Raw genomic sequence first — 18,662 nt, 5'->3', positions numbered from 1 at the left:
GTACTATTCTGATTTGGCTACTATAGCTTTGTAGTAAATTTCAAAGACAGGTAGTTTGATGCCTCTAGTTTTGCTCTTTTTGCTCAGGATGCTTTGACTATTCAGGGTCTTCTATGATTCCATATAAATTTTGAAACTTTTTCTATTTCTGTGGGAAAAAAGTCATTGGTATTTTGATAGAGATTGCATTGAATTTAGACATTGCTTTGGTAGTATTGTCATTTTAACAATACTCTTCCAATCCATGAGCATGGAATATCTTTCTGGTTTTTGTGTGTGTCTTCAGTTTCTTTCATTAGTGTTTCATAATGTTTCTCATATAGAAACTTTCACTTTTCGTCTTTCACTTCTTTGGTTAATTTGATTCTTACATATTTGATATTATTTGTAGCTACTGTAAATGTGATTGTCTTCTTGATTTCTTTTTTCAAATGTTTTATGTTGGTACATATAAATGCAACTGTTTTTTGTATGTCTACTTTATATCCTGCAACTTTCCTAAACTTGTTTATCAGTTCTAACAGTTTTTTTGGTGGAATCTTCAGGTTTTTCTAGGTACAAGATCATGTAATCTGAGAACAAGGCTAATTTGACTTCTACCTTCCAATTTGAATACCTTTTATTTCTTTCTCTTGCCTATTTGCTCTGACCAGGACTTTTAGTACTATATTGAATATGAAGAGTGAAAATTTTTACATTTCCTTCTTAATTTCTTCATTGATTTATTGGTTGGTTAGGAGCATGTTGTTTAATTTCCATGTGTTTGTGATGTTTCTAAGGTTCCTCTTGTTACAATTTCTAGTTTTATTTCATTGTAATCAGAAAAGGTACTCAATATGATTTCTACTTTTTAGAATTTTTTGGAACTTGTTTTGTGCCCTAAGATATAATCTATTCTGGGGAATCCATGTGCTGACGAAAAGAATGTGTATTCTGCAGCAGTTGGGCAGAATGCTCTGTCAGTCAGGCCTACTAGGTCTAGTGTGTAGTTTGATGTTTCTTTGTTGGTTTTTGAAATCTGGAAGATCTGTCCGTTACTGAGAATGGGTGTTAAAGTCCCGTACTATTATTGTGTTGCAGTCTATCTTTCCCTTTATCCCTTTAGGTCTATTAAAGTTTGTTTTATATACTTGGGAGTTTAGGTGTTGGGTGCACAGATATTTAATATTTGTAATTATTATATTCTCTTGCCTAATTGATTCCTTTATCATTATGTAGTCACCTTCTTTGTCTCTTTTTACAGTCTTGATTGTAATGTATTTTATCTGATCTAATTATAGCTACTCCTACTCTTTTTTGGTTTCTAGGTGCATGGTATATCATTTTCCACTCTTTCACTTTCAGTCTATGTGTGTCTTTATAGGTGAAGTGGGCTTCTTGTAGGCACTGTATAGTTCTTTTATATTTCTTTAGCTGTTCAGCCACTTTATGCATTTAATTGGAGAATTGAGTCCATTTATGGTCAGTGTTATTAAAGACTTATTACTGCCATTTTGTTACTGATCTTCTCGTTTCTTTGTAATTCCTCTTTTTTACTTTCTTACTGTTTTCCTTTATGGTTAAGTGATTTTCTCTGGTAGTATGTTTTAATTAATTGCTTTTTATTTTTAGTGAATCTATTATAGGTTTTTGCATTGTGGTTACCACGAGGCTTAGAAAAAATATAACAAGTTATTTTAAAGAGATGACAACTTCTGTTAGATCACAAAGAAAAAAAAAACTAAGGAAAAAATGAAGAAGAAACTCCATTCCTTCTCCCTACCCCACATTTTGTGCTTTAGTTGTCTCAATTTGCATATTTTAATATCATCCACCTCTTAACAGTTTGCTGTAGCTATTGTTTTTGATAGATTTGTCTTTTGGGCTTCATGCTAGAGGTATGAGTGGATTACACACCATAGTTATAGTACTAGAATATCCTATGTTCATTCATGTATTTAATTTTACCACTGGGTTTTATGGCTTTAAACAAATTGTTTAATGTCAGTGTTTTTCTGTTTCAAATAGAAGAATTTCCTTTAGCATTTTGTGTAAAACTAGTCTAGTGGTAGTGAATTAGCTCAGCTTTTGTTTGTTGGGGAAAAGACTTTAATCTCTTCCTCATATTTGAAGGATAAGTTTTCTGGACACAGTATTCTTGGTTAGCAGGGTTGTGTTTTTGTTACATTTAGCACTTTGAAAATGTCATTCCACTCTGCTGGCCTGTATTCTTTCGAGATGTCACTTGTCAAATTGGAGCTCCTTTATATCTTATTTGCTTCGCTTCTTTTGTTACTTTAGGATTCTCTATCTGTCCTTGACCTTTGAGAGTTTGATTATTATATGACTTGGAGTAGTATTATTTGGGTCCATTCTATTTGGTGTTCTCTGACCTTCTTGTACCTGGATATTTATATCTTTCTCAGGTTTTCAAAAGTTTTTAATATTATTTATCTTGTAGATAATCTTTACTGCTTTTCATTCTTTTTTCTCTTAAATTTGTTAAGACTTGTTTTGTGGCTGTATTAGTCTGTTTTCATGCTGTTGATAAAGACATACCCAGGACTGGGCAATTTACAAGAGAAAGAGATTTATTGGACTTACAGTTCCATGTGGCTAGGGAGGCTTCCCAATTGTGGTGGAGGGTGAAAGGCATGTCTCACATGGCAGCAGACAAGAGAAGAAAGCTGTGCAGGCAGACTTCCCTTTCTAAAACCATCAGATCTCTTGAGACTTCTTCACAGTCAGGAGAACAGCACGGGAAGGGCCTGCCCCCATGATTCAATTACCTCCCACTGGGTCCCTCCCACAACATATGGAAATTCAAGATGAGATTTGGGCAGGGAGACAGCCACACTATATCATTCTGCCCCGGCCCCTCCCAAATCATGTCCTCACATCTCAAAACCAATCTTGCCTTCCCAACAGTCCCCCAAAGTCTTAACTCATTTCAGCATTAACTCAAGAGTCCATAGTTCAAAGTCTCATCCAAGACAAGGCAAGTCCCTCCCACCTATAAGCCTGTAAAATCAAAAGCGAGTTACTTCCTAGATAAAATGGGGATACAGCTATTGGGTAAATACAGCCATTCCAAATGGGAGAAATGGGCCAAAACAGAGGGGCTACAGGCCTCATGCAAGTCTGAAATCCAGCAGGGCAGTCAAATCTTAAAGCTCCAGAATGATCTCCTTTGACTCCATGTCTCACATCCAGGTCACGCTGATGCAAGAGGTGGGTTGCCACAGTCTTGGGCAGCTCCACCCTTGTGGCTTTGCAGGGTACAGCCTCCCTCCCACCTGCTTTCATAGGCTGGTGTTGAGGGTCTGTGGCTTTTCCAGGGGTATAGTGCAAGCTGTCAGTGGATCTACCATTCTGGGATCTGGAAGACAGTGGCCCTCTTCTCATGACTTCACTAGGTGGTACCCCAGTAGGGACTTTGTGCGGGGGCCCTGACCCCACATTTTCTTTCTGCTCTGCCATAGTAGAGGTTCTCCTTGAGGATACTGCCCCGACAGCAAACTTCTGCCTGGGCATCCAGGCATTTCCATACATCTTGTGAAATCTATGCAGAGGTTCCCAAACCTCAATTCTTGACTTCTGTGCACTGGCAGGATCAACACCACTTGGAAGCTGCCAATGCTTGAGGTTTGCATCCTCTGAAGCCACATACTGAGCTCTATATTGGCCCCTTTCAGCCATGGCTGGAGTGGCTGGGACACAGGGCACCAAGTCTCTAGGCTGCACACAGCATGGGAACCCTGGGCCTGGCCCAGGAAACCCCTTTTTCCTCCTAGGCCTCCAGGCCTGTGATGGGAGGGCCTGCCATAAAGATCTCTGATGCCCTGGACACATTTTCTCCATTGCCTTGGGGATTAACATTCAGCTCCTGGTTACTTTTGCAAATTTCTTCAGTCAGCTTGAATTTCTCCTCAGAAAATGGGATTTTCTTTTCTATCACATTGTCAGGCTGCAAATTTTCTGAACTTCTATACTCTGCTTCCCTTATAAAACTGAAAGCCTTTAACAGCACACAAGTCACTTCTTGAATGCTTTGTTGCTTAGAAATTTTTTCTGCAGATACCCTAAATTATCTCTCTCAAGTTCAAAGTGCCACAAATCTCTAGGGCAGGGGAAAAATGCCACCAGTCTCTTTGCTCAAACATAAAAGGAGTCACCTTTGCTCCAGTTCCCAACAAGTTTTTCATCTCCATCTGAGACCACCTCAGCCTGGATTTCATTGTCCATGTCATGGTCAGCATTTGGGTCAAAGCCATTCAAGTCTCTAGGAAGTTCCAAACTTTCCCTTTGTGTGTGGGGCCCTGACCTCACATTTTCTTTCTGCACTGCCATAGCAGAGGTTCTCCATGAGGATACTGCTCCTACAGCAAACTTCTGCCTGGGCATTTTCCCGTCTTCTTTTGAGCCCTCCAAACTGTTACAACCTCTGCCTGTTACCCAGTTCCAAAGTTGCTTCCACATTTTCAGGTATATTTTCAGCAGCACCCCACCCTACTGGAACCAGTTTATTGTATTAGTTCGTTTTCATGCTGCCGATAAAGACATATCCAAGATTGGGCAATTTACAAAAGAAAGAGGTTTATTGGACTTACAGTTCCATGTGGCTGGGGAGGCCTCAAAATCATGGCAGAAGGTGAAAGGCACGTCTTCCATAGTGGCAGACAAGAGAAGAGAGCATGTGCCTGCAAACTCCCCTTTTTAAAACCATCAGATCTTGCAAGACTTACTCACAATCATGAGAACTGCATGGGAAAGACCTGCCCCTGTGATTCAATTACCTCCCGCTGAGTCCCTCCTACAATACATGGGAATTCAAGATGACATTTGGGTGGGGACACAGCCAAACCATATCACTGGCCTAACACATGATCTGTTTTGGAGACTGTTTCATTTGCACTTGAGAAAAATCTACATTCTGCTATTGGATGAAATAGTCTGTCTATGTGTCTATCAGGTCTATTTGGCCTAAGGTGTTCAAGTCCACTGTTTCTCTCTTGTATGTCCAGATGATTTATTCATTGTTGAAAGTGGAATATTGTAGTCCCCTACTATTATTGTATTGCAGTCTATCTCATACTGCAGGTCTGTTCATATTTGATTTATATATTTAGGTTCTCTGATGTTGGTTGCATATGCAGTTTAAATCAGATTTTATTTTAAATTGTGATTTTTTACTTTTTTCTAGTTCTAATACTCAACATGTATTTATTTATTCATTGAGCATCTAACTGTTACCGGCTCCAGGTATGATACCATTTGTGATCTAAAGTTATGAACACTTGTTCTCTAGGAAGATGCACTTGAGTAGGGAGACAAGCAAAAGGACTCCAAGGAGTCTCAGAAGAGACAGGGAGGCTTTGTGATTAAGGTGGGTGAAAGACCCAGGGAGGGCCTTAGAAGATGATGGTGCTTATGCTGAGACTTGACGGATACTCTATTATTCAGTCTATTATTCTTCAAAAAATGACAGTCAGGAAAGGGTGTTTAGGCAATGAGGACAATATTAGTAGTACCTTGGAATGACAGGATGTCTCTAGCGTTCAAAGGTAATGTTAAGACTCTAGTTTCCTTGAAATACAGATTTTCTTTATAGGGATAGTGAAAGGTAGGCCTGGACAGATAGTCTGAGCACGTGCTGTATGGTCTTGAATTCTAAAATCGTAGGTGTTAGCGTCTCTTCAGACATGAGAAGAAATGTGGAAGAGACAAACTATTCAGAGGAAATAACAGTAGTATTATTACTAGATGTGAGATATTTAGGAAAAGAAACTGGTTTGGAGAGATGACACTGTTGTTATTGGTTTATTCAGTGTGAGAGCCGTTCATGCAAAGGTGAAACCAGACCACAGCTCAACACAGAGGTTCAGCCAAGAACTGGTGTCTGGGAGTTCACTGTCAGTATTTGAGACTTGATGAACTAGATAGAGAGTAAAGGAGATAAGCCAGCTGAGGATAGAGCATTGGAAAAGGCTGAATTTGGTGAACAAGAGGAGAAGACAAAAATGAGGCAGCAAGAGAGTGGTAAGAGAAATAGTTGAAATAGGATACTGTAATATCATAGAAAAGTCAAGGGATAAGGGTTTTCCCTCAAAGAAGAGTCAAGAATGTTAAATACCTAGAGTAGAGAAAAATGAGGAGTAGAGGTCATTCTACTCAGTGACTTTCTGAGATTTCAATGTCATAGAATGGTGAGAAGTACTAGCTAGACTGCATGGCATTAAAACAAGTGCTGCTGGGCTAAATATTGAGTACCCATGGACACAAAGTAGGGAATGATACACACTGGGGCCCACTTGAGGGTGGAGGGCAGGAGGAGGGTGAGGATCAAAAACGTACCTGACAGGTACTATGCTCATTACCTTGCTGATGAAACCATCTGTACACCAAACCCCCACAACATGCAATTTACCTATGTAACAAGCCTGCATATGTGCCCCCCAAACCCAAAATAAATATTGGAAGGGAAAAAAAGACATATGAGGACAGACTTAAAACATTTAAGTTAGGCAGATATGTAATGCTCTGTGATAGAAGCGTTTCAGACGTACTAGACTTATTTTAATTAAAATATAATTTGTTAGCTTTTCTTTTAATATAAACACGAGAAACAAAAACCACATTAATTATAGCATTCTTTTCAAAATAAAACTGCAACCAATAATTGAAAGAAAACAAAAAATAAAAACAAGCACTGGTGATAGGAGAGCTGTGGAGCTTAGCAGTAACTGAAAAGGGAGGAAAGTGGAAGCTCGAGGGCCTAGCAGACTGGTGGGGGGCAGTTTTGTTTTATTATATTTTATTTTATTTATTTATTTATTTATTTATTTATTTATTTATTTATTTGAGACGGAGTCTCGCTTTGTCGCCCGGGCTGGAGTGCAGTGGCCTGATCTCGGCTCACTGCAAGCTCCGCCTCCCAGGTTCACTTCATTCTCCTGCCTCAGCCTCCAGAGTAGCTGGGACTACAGGCACCCGCCACCATGCCCAGCTAATTTTTTGCATTTTCAGTAGAGACGGGATTTCACCGTGTTAGCCAGGATGGTCTCAGTCTCCTGACCTTGTGATCCGCCCACCTCAGCCTCCCAAAGTGCTGGGATTACAGGCGTGAGCCACCGCGCCCAGCCTATTTTTTTAAGATTAATAAACACATATCTACACAATCTTGGCATGACTAATAGGCAGGGATGAGGGGAAGAGCAATGAAAGAATACAGTTTAATTCCCAATGCTGAACCCCGATACACAATTTTTTTTTCTGCTGGCAGTAGATCCTGGGCCTTTTTGAGGAAGACATATGAGATACAGCTGCTTATATTTACCTTTTCTCTTTTTGGAAAAATGTTAATATGAATATTTACTACCATTAATTCACTCATTCACTCATTTAGCAAAAACTTATTAAATGCCAGTTCCAGATATTACATGCTACGTCTAAGAATCCAGCAATAAACAGATATAGTGCCTCCCTCATAGCACTCACATTCTACTAAATTTAGCTACTATTTAAAATTCTTCGCCTTTATTTTAGGTTCAGTTGCAGACTCTTCTTCAAAGCAAGTATGTAGAATATTTCATTGAGCAAGTGTTAAGCTGGCAAAATAAATTAAACATAGCAGACTCGGTCATCTTCACCTGGATGGAAGTCCAGCGAACTTGGTCTCACCTGGAAAGCATTTTTGTCTGTTCAGAAGATATTCGAATCCAGCTTGTGAAAGATGCTAGAAGATTTGATGGGGTGGATGCTGAATTTAAGGTTTGTCAAAGACAGGTTGTATGCTATTCTAGCAAAGTTTTGTAAAGAAACATGATTTGGAGCATCGTATTTATAAAAATGAATATATTTTTGCGTGCGTAAGCAGGAGTCAGGATACTTTTCCTGCAACGGGTCAGGTAATAAATATTTCAGGCTGCGTGGATCATGCAGCCTCTGTAACACCTTCCGAATGCTGCTATTATAACATGAAAGAAGACATGGGTAATATATAAACAAATGGATATGATTGTATGCCAATAAAGCTTTACTTGTAGACACTGAAATTTGAATTTCACATAGTTTTCATGTGTCACAAAATATACCGTTTTTTATTTTTATTTTTATTTATTTATTTATTTGTTTATTTTGAGGCAGAGTCTTGCTCTGTCTCCCAGGCTGGAGTGCAGTGGCCTAATCTCAGCTCACTACAACCTCTGCCTCCCTGGTTCAAGCGATTCTCCTGCCTCAGCCTCCTGAGTAGCTGGGACTACAGGCATCCGCCACCACTTCTGGCTAATTTTTGTGTTTTTAGTAGAGGCGGGGTTTCACCGTATTGGCCAGGCTGGTCTTGAACTCCTGACCTTGTGATCCGCCCACCTCGGCCTCCCAAAGTGCTGGGGTTACAGGCGTGAGCCATCGCACCCAGCCGGTTATTTTTTTCAGTGATTTAAAAATGTAGGCTAGGCTCGGTGGCTCACACCTATAATCCCAGCCTTTTGGGAGTCCAAGGTAAGAGGATGACTTGAGGCTAAGAGTTCAAGACAAGCCTAGACAATATAGTGAGACCCCTTCTCTACTAAAAACTTTGTAATAATTAGCTGGGCAAGGTGGCCCACACTTGTCTAGCTACTCGGGAGGCTGAGGTGGGAGGATCACTTGAGCCAAGGTAGTTTGAGGTTACAGTGAGCTATGACTGCAGCACTGCACTCTAGCCCAGGTGACAGAATGAGACCCTGTCTCCAAAATAAATGTAAAAACCATTTTTAGCTTCTAGGTCATGCAAAACAATCATCAGGCCATATTTGTCCCAGGTACCATAGATTGCCGACCCTTGTGGTAATAAAGGTAAACAGATTCATCCTTAGAGGTAAAAGACTGAGAAAAGACAACAGGTAGAAAATAATACTACTAGTTTCGGTTTTTCTTTTCTGTAAAAGCCATAGAAAGCACGTGGCATGGTGCACATAATGATAATTGATTGGAGAGATTTCTAGCAAAGGATAATGACTATTTCTTTCTCATAAAAATTGAGATTAAATGTTTTTTCTTTCTACCTAAAGTAGAAGTCACAGATAAATTTTAATTCATTTCACTTTTGAGGAAGAAAAAATAGATTGTTTAGGTCTCTCTCATTTTTATATGTAGGTGTGCTTTTTAAGATTCTGGGCGCTCGCTCATTCTCTCTCTCTCTTTCTCTCCCTTTCTCCCTTTTTCTCTCCCTCTCCTCCCCCACACTGCTCCTACCTGTCTCCCTTTCTCTTCTCTTTCCTCTTCCCATTCTCCGTTCCCTTTCTCCTTTTGCCTTTCTTTATTCTTTTTCGTTTGATTTAGAAGAGAAAAATTCTCTGTGGGCCTAAAGTGGTGACAGAGCTTCTCACATTTATTTTGATAAAAACGGTGTGCTTGTACATGCTTTTGATCTTCATCTAAGAGTTGAAAAGCAAAAGTAAACAGATGTGGTGTCAGACATTCTTAGAAGTATCTTTAACCTTGCCTCTTCATTCTTTGTTCTTCATTTTTTAATTCTCGAAACGTTTAAAAGTTTAGAAAATATTGTTCTAATATCCACGGCTCCGTATTGCACTTTCATACAGGAGTTAATGTTCAAGACAGCCAAAGTCGAAAATGTGTTAGAAGCAACCTGCAGACCTAATCTCTATGAAAAACTTAAAGATTTACAGTCCAGGTAAGAATAAAGCTATCGAAGATGATCAATTTACTGTAATTTTATGAAGTCTCTTTCACATACCTAATAGTGTTTAATACTGTGTTATGGAGGTGCAACCTCTTGTAAATTATTTTGTAATTTTGCTTATAATTGTCTAGTTGTCTCGTACATATTACATGGAACATACATATAGTAAGTTAATGTAAATAAATCCAAAAATATTTGTTTTCTGAAAGGAGTATTATGCTAATATATCTTCTTATCAAGATAATTGACATGGTTGATTGATCAATTCTTTCATCAAACTATCCTGTAAATATTGATTGAGCACCTACTGTGTGCCAGAAACTGGGATTGCACTCTGTTAATGTAGTCCTTTAATTTCTGTACGGTTTCATTTGATTAGAAATTATCCTGAGGCAGCACAGTAGCACTTTTGAAATCATGGTCCCAAGGGCCATTTGTAAAATAATTTTCACATTTAATTCTGGCTTTTGATTAAAAATGGTCAGATCTGCTACTACAATGATGGGTTGTGGAACTGCGATCCTTTTTTTATTGCAAGGTAAGGAAAGACCTAGATAAAATTTTATATTACATAAACCAAGCAGTTTTAGAGTCTGAAAGTGTTTTTGGTAATGAAAAGGGCAAAGTTAATTATTTCAGTTGAGTGATGCTCTTTGGGGCTTCGGGGCTCTGCCTCTGGGTCGTTTCTGCTCTGCTGAGGGCAATAAAGTGGAACCAATTCTGGATCCTATGACTCCTCTGAATACCTGACAGGAGGGAAGTCACTTGTGTTTTGTAGACATCCAGTGGGGGAAAAGAAGACTGTAAACCAATCACATCTTACTAGTGTATTTTGCTCTCAGGTTGAAGGATGGCAACCTGGTCTTCTCCACTGCTGCTTAGGAGTGTCATTCAGAAAAGCAGTGAATAACGTAATCCTAAGTCTAATTCATATTTAGCCACAACTAATGGTGTGTGTGTGTGTGTGTGTGTGTGTGTGTGTGTGCGCGCGCGCACGCGCGCGTGTGTGTATTTGGCATAGTCCTCTTCTACTTGGCATAACTTGTATATTAGTCGTAAGCAAGATAGATGATGGTGTCAAAAAGAAGGAAGTAAGCTACCTGTTAAACAGGAAGTTTACTGTAATGAATGGACAGGACTTGAGTTTTGTTTTGCTGAAGTTTTAATGACTGAATGGACAAGATATGCTTAAAAAGATTTTTCATTCATATAGGCTTTCTCTTTGTGAAAAAGCTCTCACTGAATACTTGGAAACCAAGCGCATAGCCTTTCCTCGCTTCTATTTCATCTCTTCTGGTGATTTACTTGACATTCTCTCAAAAGGAGCTCAGCCTAAACAGGTAATATTTCTTTGAAAGTCTCGTATTATACTGTGTTAGCAGAGAAAAGTCATAGTGTCTCTATCATTGTCAGATGCTACCTGTCATGTCACGTGGGCCAGAAACTAGAAAATCTGCAGTTAAAATTTGTAAGGCAGCATCAGAGGGATGTCAGAGGCTGTGCAAAAGGGAGTAGGAAGAGTAACTGTCTGGTGCTCAGTAAAGAGGAACGATATTAAATGTGTAAGGCTTACAGTGCTGAAAGATGTTGATGGAAAGAAACACTATCGCCAAATCCCCCAGAATTCTGGGACAAGATCTGGGGCATCCATTTCCTGGTTAGCAGCTTTCCTAGGGGAGAAAGGGTCACTTGGAAAGAGATCCTGGCTGGTACCTTCTTACTCCTCCCTCCAGAGTCACCTTCATAATTACGACATTGGGCTAATCTTCAGTGCTGTCCAAGTTAGATTTGTGTAATTTCAGGATCATCCTGAATTAACCCTCGAGTTTTCCCCATCTGTGCAAAAATAGTGCATCACCTTTTTGCTGATTCCCACGTCAATATTTAAAGCAAATCAAAACAGATATTATCGTGTGTAATCTGAAAGCTCAGATCAGAGACAAACTTTGTACAAATCCCAAAGCACTACTTCCTGTAAACTTTAAGAGAATGTTGTCTTTCATTTAGACCTACTCAATCATTCCTATTCACTAAGATCTTACAGTTGTTGTGGCTGACGTAGCTGGGCGCTCCTAGAGTTGACTGTGTATTACAGATTATTTTGAAACTCAAGCTTCTGCTATATAATTGTGGAGTTTTCTCCAGTTTTTTTTCTTGGAAAAATTTTTCTCTAGATATTTTTTATGCCATTTTCTTTGGAATGTGTGTCTCTTCACACTGCAGTTCCCTGAATTTTGCTGTTCTTTGGGCGCAGTATTTATCTTAATGATTTCTCTCTTCATCATTTAACTTTGAACCTAAATTCAATTGGTTGGCTATTCTTGTTGTTGATAATATAAGTGCGGTTGTGCTATTAGTAACAGAATTGTTGGACAGTTTGGGCAACGTGTTCAGGGTCACCACTCAGGTAGTATTGTTTTGTATATTCATGCTAATTTCCAGATGGCTTTGCAAATAAAATCTCTGTGATTAAACTGACTATGAAGCTACTATATCCGTCTTTTACATACTTATTAGCACACAATTAGATGTCTTTAAAAAAACTATTTTGAAACATAATAGTTGTAACTACACTATGCTTCAATAAGCCCCTGAGGGCATCCTCATGACCAGCAGCTGAACCCTCTGCCCAGGGTGACTATATGAGGGTAGCAGGTATTATATTTCATTAAAGTACATGTTTCTGAATACTTTTCAAATCTGACATGCTTACAATGCCAAATGAATTTTCAATAAGTAAGTTAGCAGAGAGGTGCATAAATCTGTAAATAGGTAAGCGTTCTTTTTCTTTTAATCATATTATTTAAACACAACGAACACTAATGTGACTGGTTTATTGAATAATATTAATTTCATGGAATAACAGTCATGAAACAATTTTTTCTTTCTGCAATTACTAATCTCACATGTGCCCTTCTGAATCTCTTTGCACCCGTAGCAGACCCCTTTATAATATCTCGGGCAGGTATTGTAATTTCCTGGTCTTCCTTTCTTATTAAAAACTTAAAAAAATAAACCAAAAGCAACTCATCATATTCTAGTTGGAAATTTCCATCTCACTCCATGTCAAGGCTAAGCTGTCATTTAATAACTTGGGGTTGAGAGGGAGACTTTGGCCCTTTCCTCCCCCGTCTCTGCCCATTTATCATGGAGAGGGGTTTAGGGGTGTGATCTGTCTGTTGTTGCCCTTTCTTAATGACTGCTCCTGCTTCCCTCGCCAGCAGTGACTGTCCATCTTCACCCTTAACAGCAAGGATCCACATGCTGGGTTTCTGGTGGAACATGTGTGCAGGTCCTCTGGACAAAGGGAACCTCCCCAGGGATGTATATGGCAGAGCCACCCCCACTTTAATCCTTCCAGTTCTTGCTCCTGGCAGTGTAACCAGCCACCTGGTTCCATCTTCCTTCTCCTTTTCTACCTAGGCAGGTGTCCAAACAAGGGGCACATCAAAGATTCACTTCCTACTGGTACCCAGAGTTTTTATGAGTGATTCTCCTATTCCTCTTGCTTGACCTTAGAGTGGAGGTTGGGGGACCCAGTCTTCTATCTTACCCACAAAAGGGGAGGGAGATGCCATGGCCTCCGCATCGTGGCTGATAACTCACACTGTGCAGATGGCCTCCTTTGCCCTCTTCCTCCCTATGGTACTTTCTGTAGAAGGCGTGCATGGAGGTAGAGGAGGGTGGGGTATTGAGATGTGTCTTACCAAACCCTGGAGGGACTAACTGTCCTAACCCACATCCGTTACCTTCAGAGTGTGCACATACTCACTTCCTTTTTGTCCTTAATCGAAGTCCTACTCTGTGCTAGAGGAAAAGATCTCTCAATGAATTCTTGTCACCAACTCTGTTCACCCTCCTTTTAAATCCTCAAAAAAATCCTTCATGCCTTAGCTAAACTACATGTTGACTCACAGTCTGTGCATCCCTGATGCCAGTTTATTTTTCAGATTTCAATGATGTGCTTTGTAAACCCTTTAAAAAAATTTTCACAACATGACTTTGGTATTTTACAGAGTGCTATCTTCTCCTTTATCAGTGTGACTTACTGTGGATGTGTCCTCGCCTACCCCATTCATAGCATTTTAGCCATGAGTTCTAAATCCGTGAATTCCAGGTACATTGCTCAGTACTAGTACCCCTCCTTAATGAATGACTAGATTATATAAGGCTTTTGAAACATTTGAAGTTATGATGAAGCTGAATGTTAAAATCACAGCATGGAGCTCTCCAAACTCCCTCACAGCTGTGCTGATAAATGCCACCACGCTAACAAAGGGAGGTGGGTATTTCTTCTTGCCAGCTAATAGGATCTAGCCCTGTGGCCACAGTATAAACATGCTTACAGTTCTGACACACAGATTTGAAGTGGTTGGATATATTTTTGATGTATTTTGAAATTTTGAGAAAATTTGTATTTCAAGTTGTGCTCAAAATAGGATTTCATTGAGGTCTTTTTGTGTACACTACTTAAATTTTGAACAATTAAAATTTGCATAAAATGCTATCACACTGTTACTAAAGGTCTATTATTAGAAGAAGTGTTTAGCAGCCTTTGTGGTACAAATAACTATCCAAAAGTGACTTGTTGAAAAGGAGCTAAGGGTCATTTGAGTCATCTAGAGGAATAGCCGGCTTCTTTCCCTGAAAGAAATGGTTCTGCAAATTCAACATGCATTCTTAATTCTTGCTCACTAACTATGGAATAGTTAATGCTACAGGCTGTTAACGCCAGATAGTGTGATCTTGCCACACTCTCTTACCTTCTTTTCATTATTAGAATCAGTTTCAGACCACTAGACTTAGTCTTTCTGTCTATGCCTCGTGTGCTAACATTCCTGAATGTGCTCCCTGTAGTGTGACCAAGATAACATGGCAACTGCAGCTTGTGGAGCAACAATGCAATTTCCCCATAAAAGGCGCCCTTTGTGGGTAGATAACTCATCTTGACATCTTGTGAATGACTTGAATTTTCCAGGCCCCCCTCCTTTACCCACCCACACTCCATTTAAGAGTGTTGGTCCAAGTGAGAGTTTCTGTAGTTAATTGTGGAATGTGATCAGCTTGAATAGACCAGCCAGGGAGGTCTGATAACCACTACAACCCGAATTCTGTAAGCAGAAACCCCCAGTTTAAGATACAAGAGTTGGAATGGTAGAGGGATAAAATTGGTGTGTCTAGAATGCTGTCAGTAATTATTAGGTTTTGGGAAGTTTGGTTAACATCAAGTTTAAAAAATTTTCTTCCCCCCAAATTCAGCCTGACCTCCCAAGGTTATCAGTTAACTAAAGGATGGTGGATACAGGTGCTGCTTAACTTCAGTGGTAAAACTCTCTCGTAGTTGCTGTAGAAGGAAAACTTAAAGGTGTATTTGCAGGATTCATTGATGTGGTACAATAGTTACGGACAACTGACCTGAAGTCCTTATGGGATTCAGTATTAACATTCTTTGGTATTTTTTTCCCCTTTCAGAAAAAAATTGTATTTTTTAACTGAATTAGTACAGTGGTTAAAGTTAGACAAAATAATATCAGTTTACCCCTTTGCACCCTTTCAGGTTGTTATATACTACCTTAAAATAACGGAAAACTTTGGGCAATCAAGGTGTTTGTAGCCACTGATTCCTAATGTGAAAGGTCTTTTTGTCTGAGAACCATTTGCACATTTTCTTTCTCTCGTCTATGAAACATTTAACTTCTCCATGAAGGTGAGGTCTGGAGAAGCTAACCCACAATGGAGCTTATACTAAAGAAAGACTTGCTGTCAACGTGATCGGCTCTACTTGTGCTTCTAATGGGGTAGCTGTGACCCTTACATGGCCACTGAGTACTTGAAATGTGGCAGCTAAGGAACTGACTTTCTACTGTGATGAATTGCAATTGATTTAAATCTAAACCTTGATATTTGATTCAGTTATCGGAAAACATTGTGTGTTTGAAACAACTTGGGTGTGTGAATCTACCTTTGCCCCTGCGTATTCTATGAAATGAAAATACAGGTGTAGCATTTTCAGATGAAAAATCCAAATTGAGCTGTGCTGTAAATATAAAATACATACCTGGTTTCAAAGACTTGCTGCAAATAAAATAATGGAAAAGATCTCACTTTTTATATTACTCACATGTTGAATGATAACATTTTGGGATATACTGGATTAAATATACATTAAAATTAATTTCACCTTTTAAAAATATGACTTAATGTGGCTGTTAGATGGTTGTAGCTGTGCAAATTGAAGCCACAATGCATTCTCTAAAATGACAAGATACATACACTCAGGAATGCTGAATGTTTGCATGAAGAAATGCCCTTCAAGGGCATCTGCATCAGTCTACACACAAGGAAATCTGCCAACTTGTCTTTGGAGAAATCTCCTAAATTGCAGTGATGAGACAGATGGCACTCAACTGATACCTCTAATAGACTGTAAATATTGGCATTCAAAAAGGTGCTTGTGAGAAATGAGTTTTACATTAGGTGATGAAAAGCACCATTGGATCTTAAAGGAGCAAATATCTAGACCCCGCATTCCCACAAGCACAGTATGTTTTTATGCAGAGCTTCCATTTGGTTATCTTCCTGATGGAGTAAAAGTGTCTCAGCATATGAATTTCAAGAGGATGGAGCTCAATGATCATTCATAGTATGCCAAAACCTTCGCTGACAGGAGGAGATTCTTCTTTAGAAAATTAATAGGAAAAGGACTCAAAATGTACATGGTAAGTTGAGGGCATACAAGAATGAACTTTAGTTAAAATGAAATCAATAAAAAACTTCTAACTTTCCTAAAGGAAGTAGAAAGCTGGAAAGATATGAGGTGTCTAAAGTGAAGGAAGTGGTGGCTCCTGAGTTTAAGTTGGGGCTGAAGAAGGAATGAGAAAGAAGGAGCAAAAGGGCACAGAAAAGGGGTTGTGGTTTTGACCATCTTGCCATTGGCTCTATGTACCTGCAGCTGAGGAGCAAGGAACAGAAGCTGCTCGTGAAAGGGTAGTCTGTCACAGAAAGTGCAGCATAAGATCAACTCTACTTGTCATGACTTAGGAATGTGTAATATTTTAAATGGATACCTTAATAAAAATGCAGCCTGATTCACTTAGAGGTTCAGGTATTTAGGTGTATGACAAGAAAATAGAGAATCTACTTTCAAAATAAGTGTCAAATTTTATATCCCATGGAGATTATCCTTGATTATCTTCTCAAAATGATAAATATGTGGTTAATCACAAATTATATAACAATATGCACAATTTTTTCTTCATTTCGCATATGTGTTGCCACTGCATTGTATTCTGTTGTAGCCCCTTTGGAATTCTCTCTATGGCCAATGTATAAGTTATACAACAACATTAGGGTTATTATAATGTGAGGTTAAAGTAAAATATCACTTCGATGTTATGAGATCCAAAAATTAAATGTTGTGAATGTGGGGTCCTGCCAGCAAGGAGTTCTAGGCCCTTGTATGGAATATGAAATTATTCTGGTCTCAGCCTCGCTTTGATGCCATTTGATGAAGGTTGTCCAGTTCCGGCTTAAACTCAGTGGGTAGAGCTTCCAGCTATAACAAATTAGCTTTTAACAGAGTACCGTTCTTTCTGGGAACAACTAGAAAAGTGGCTAAAATATTTAACTAAATCTGTTTAAATGCACTGAAGAACATTTAAAGAGCATTGAAGAAGTTAGTGTTTCAGGGGCTAAGATAGCAGCACAAGAAAGCACAAAGAGATTTGCCTAATGTTTGATGCTGCTTTTCTCCTTGAGACATTTGATAATTCACAGATGTGGCCAACGGCATGAGAAGCTGATCAGAGGTTTCAGGAGGCTCATGGAACTTGAAAGAAGGAGGAAAATAAAATAAAAACTGGAACTCAGACCCCGTTAAGGAGGATATTATACAGAGAATCAAACAATAATAAGAAATGGCTCTAAGGCGGATTGGATAGAAATTTGCCAGGGTTGGGGGAGGAGGAATCTACTAGATCTAAAAATCAGATATCTAAATCAGATATCTAAAAATTAGATCTCTACCATATCTAAAAGTCAGTACTAGATGGATGTAGAGCTAAATGTGACGAGTAAAACAATGAAACAATATACAACGTGTGAGGAAGGATATCTTCATGATCTTGGAATAAGCAAAATATCTTAAACTGGACACAAAAGTCCTAACTACGAAGGAAATATTGGATAAATTTGACTATGTTAAAATTTTAAAACTTTAGCTTATCAAAAGATACTTGTTAAGAGAATAACAATGCAAGCTGCAAAGTGGGAAAAGGTGTTTGCAATACAAACAAAAGACTCGTATATGGAATATATAAAGAATTCCTACAAAAGAACAAAGGCATATAATCTAATATAAAAGTGGGCAGAATCCTTAGACAGTTCACAAAAAAAGATTCTAATGGTTAGTAAACATAAGAATGGTTGCTCAACTTCAAAAGTTATTGGGGAAAAATGCAAATTAAAACCACAACAAGAGGTATATTTTCTGTTTCTGGCCAAGATGAAAGGAATTGGATTTACCTTCTTGCCTGAAACTTAATGAGCCCAAACACACAAAAACAGGAAGAAAACTACACCAAATTGCTCAAATTGGTCAAAACAATATGGAATTCTCAAAATCATCCATAAAACCAAATTTTATACAAGTGAACAAACATAAGGATGACAACAGACTTCACACTGGAAACAATGCAAGTGAGCAGACAGTGGAGTAGCAATTTCTATTTTCTTTTTTTTTTTTTTTTGAGACAGAGTCTCGCTCTGTTGCCCAGGCTGGAGTGCAGTGGCCCGATCTCAGTTCACTGCAAGCTACACCTCCCAGGTTCACACCATTCTCCTGCCTCAGCCTCCCAAGTAGCTTGAACTACAGGCACCCGCCTCCTCAGCTAATTTTTTTGTATTTTTACTAGAGACAGGGTTTCACCGTGTTAGCCAGGATGGTCTCCATCTCCTGAACTTGTGATCCACCTGCCTCAGCCTCCCAAAGTGCTGGGAT

At 39.0% G+C, this 18,662-nt stretch overlaps 1 protein-coding gene across 1 annotated transcript in view; it reads left to right on the top strand.

Annotated features, from left to right (window-relative positions):
• DNAH11 (dynein axonemal heavy chain 11) overlaps nt 1-18,662 on the top strand; it is a 372,079-nt gene that overhangs the window by 84,856 nt on the left and 268,561 nt on the right. Inside the window, exons 26-28 of the mRNA XM_025379290.1 lie at nt 7,525-7,749; nt 9,564-9,655; nt 10,878-11,004. Coding sequence (XP_025235075.1) covers nt 7,525-7,749; nt 9,564-9,655; nt 10,878-11,004 — 444 coding nt within the window. The remainder of the gene's footprint in view (nt 1-7,524; nt 7,750-9,563; nt 9,656-10,877; nt 11,005-18,662) is intronic.

The sequence above is a fragment of the Theropithecus gelada genome, chromosome 3, assembly GCF_003255815.1.
Source record: "Theropithecus gelada isolate Dixy chromosome 3, Tgel_1.0, whole genome shotgun sequence".
In the NCBI taxonomy this organism is placed as follows: domain Eukaryota; kingdom Metazoa; phylum Chordata; class Mammalia; order Primates; family Cercopithecidae; genus Theropithecus; species Theropithecus gelada.
Note: the sequence above shows the minus strand (reverse complement) of the source record. Positions and strands in the feature narration are given on the sequence as shown.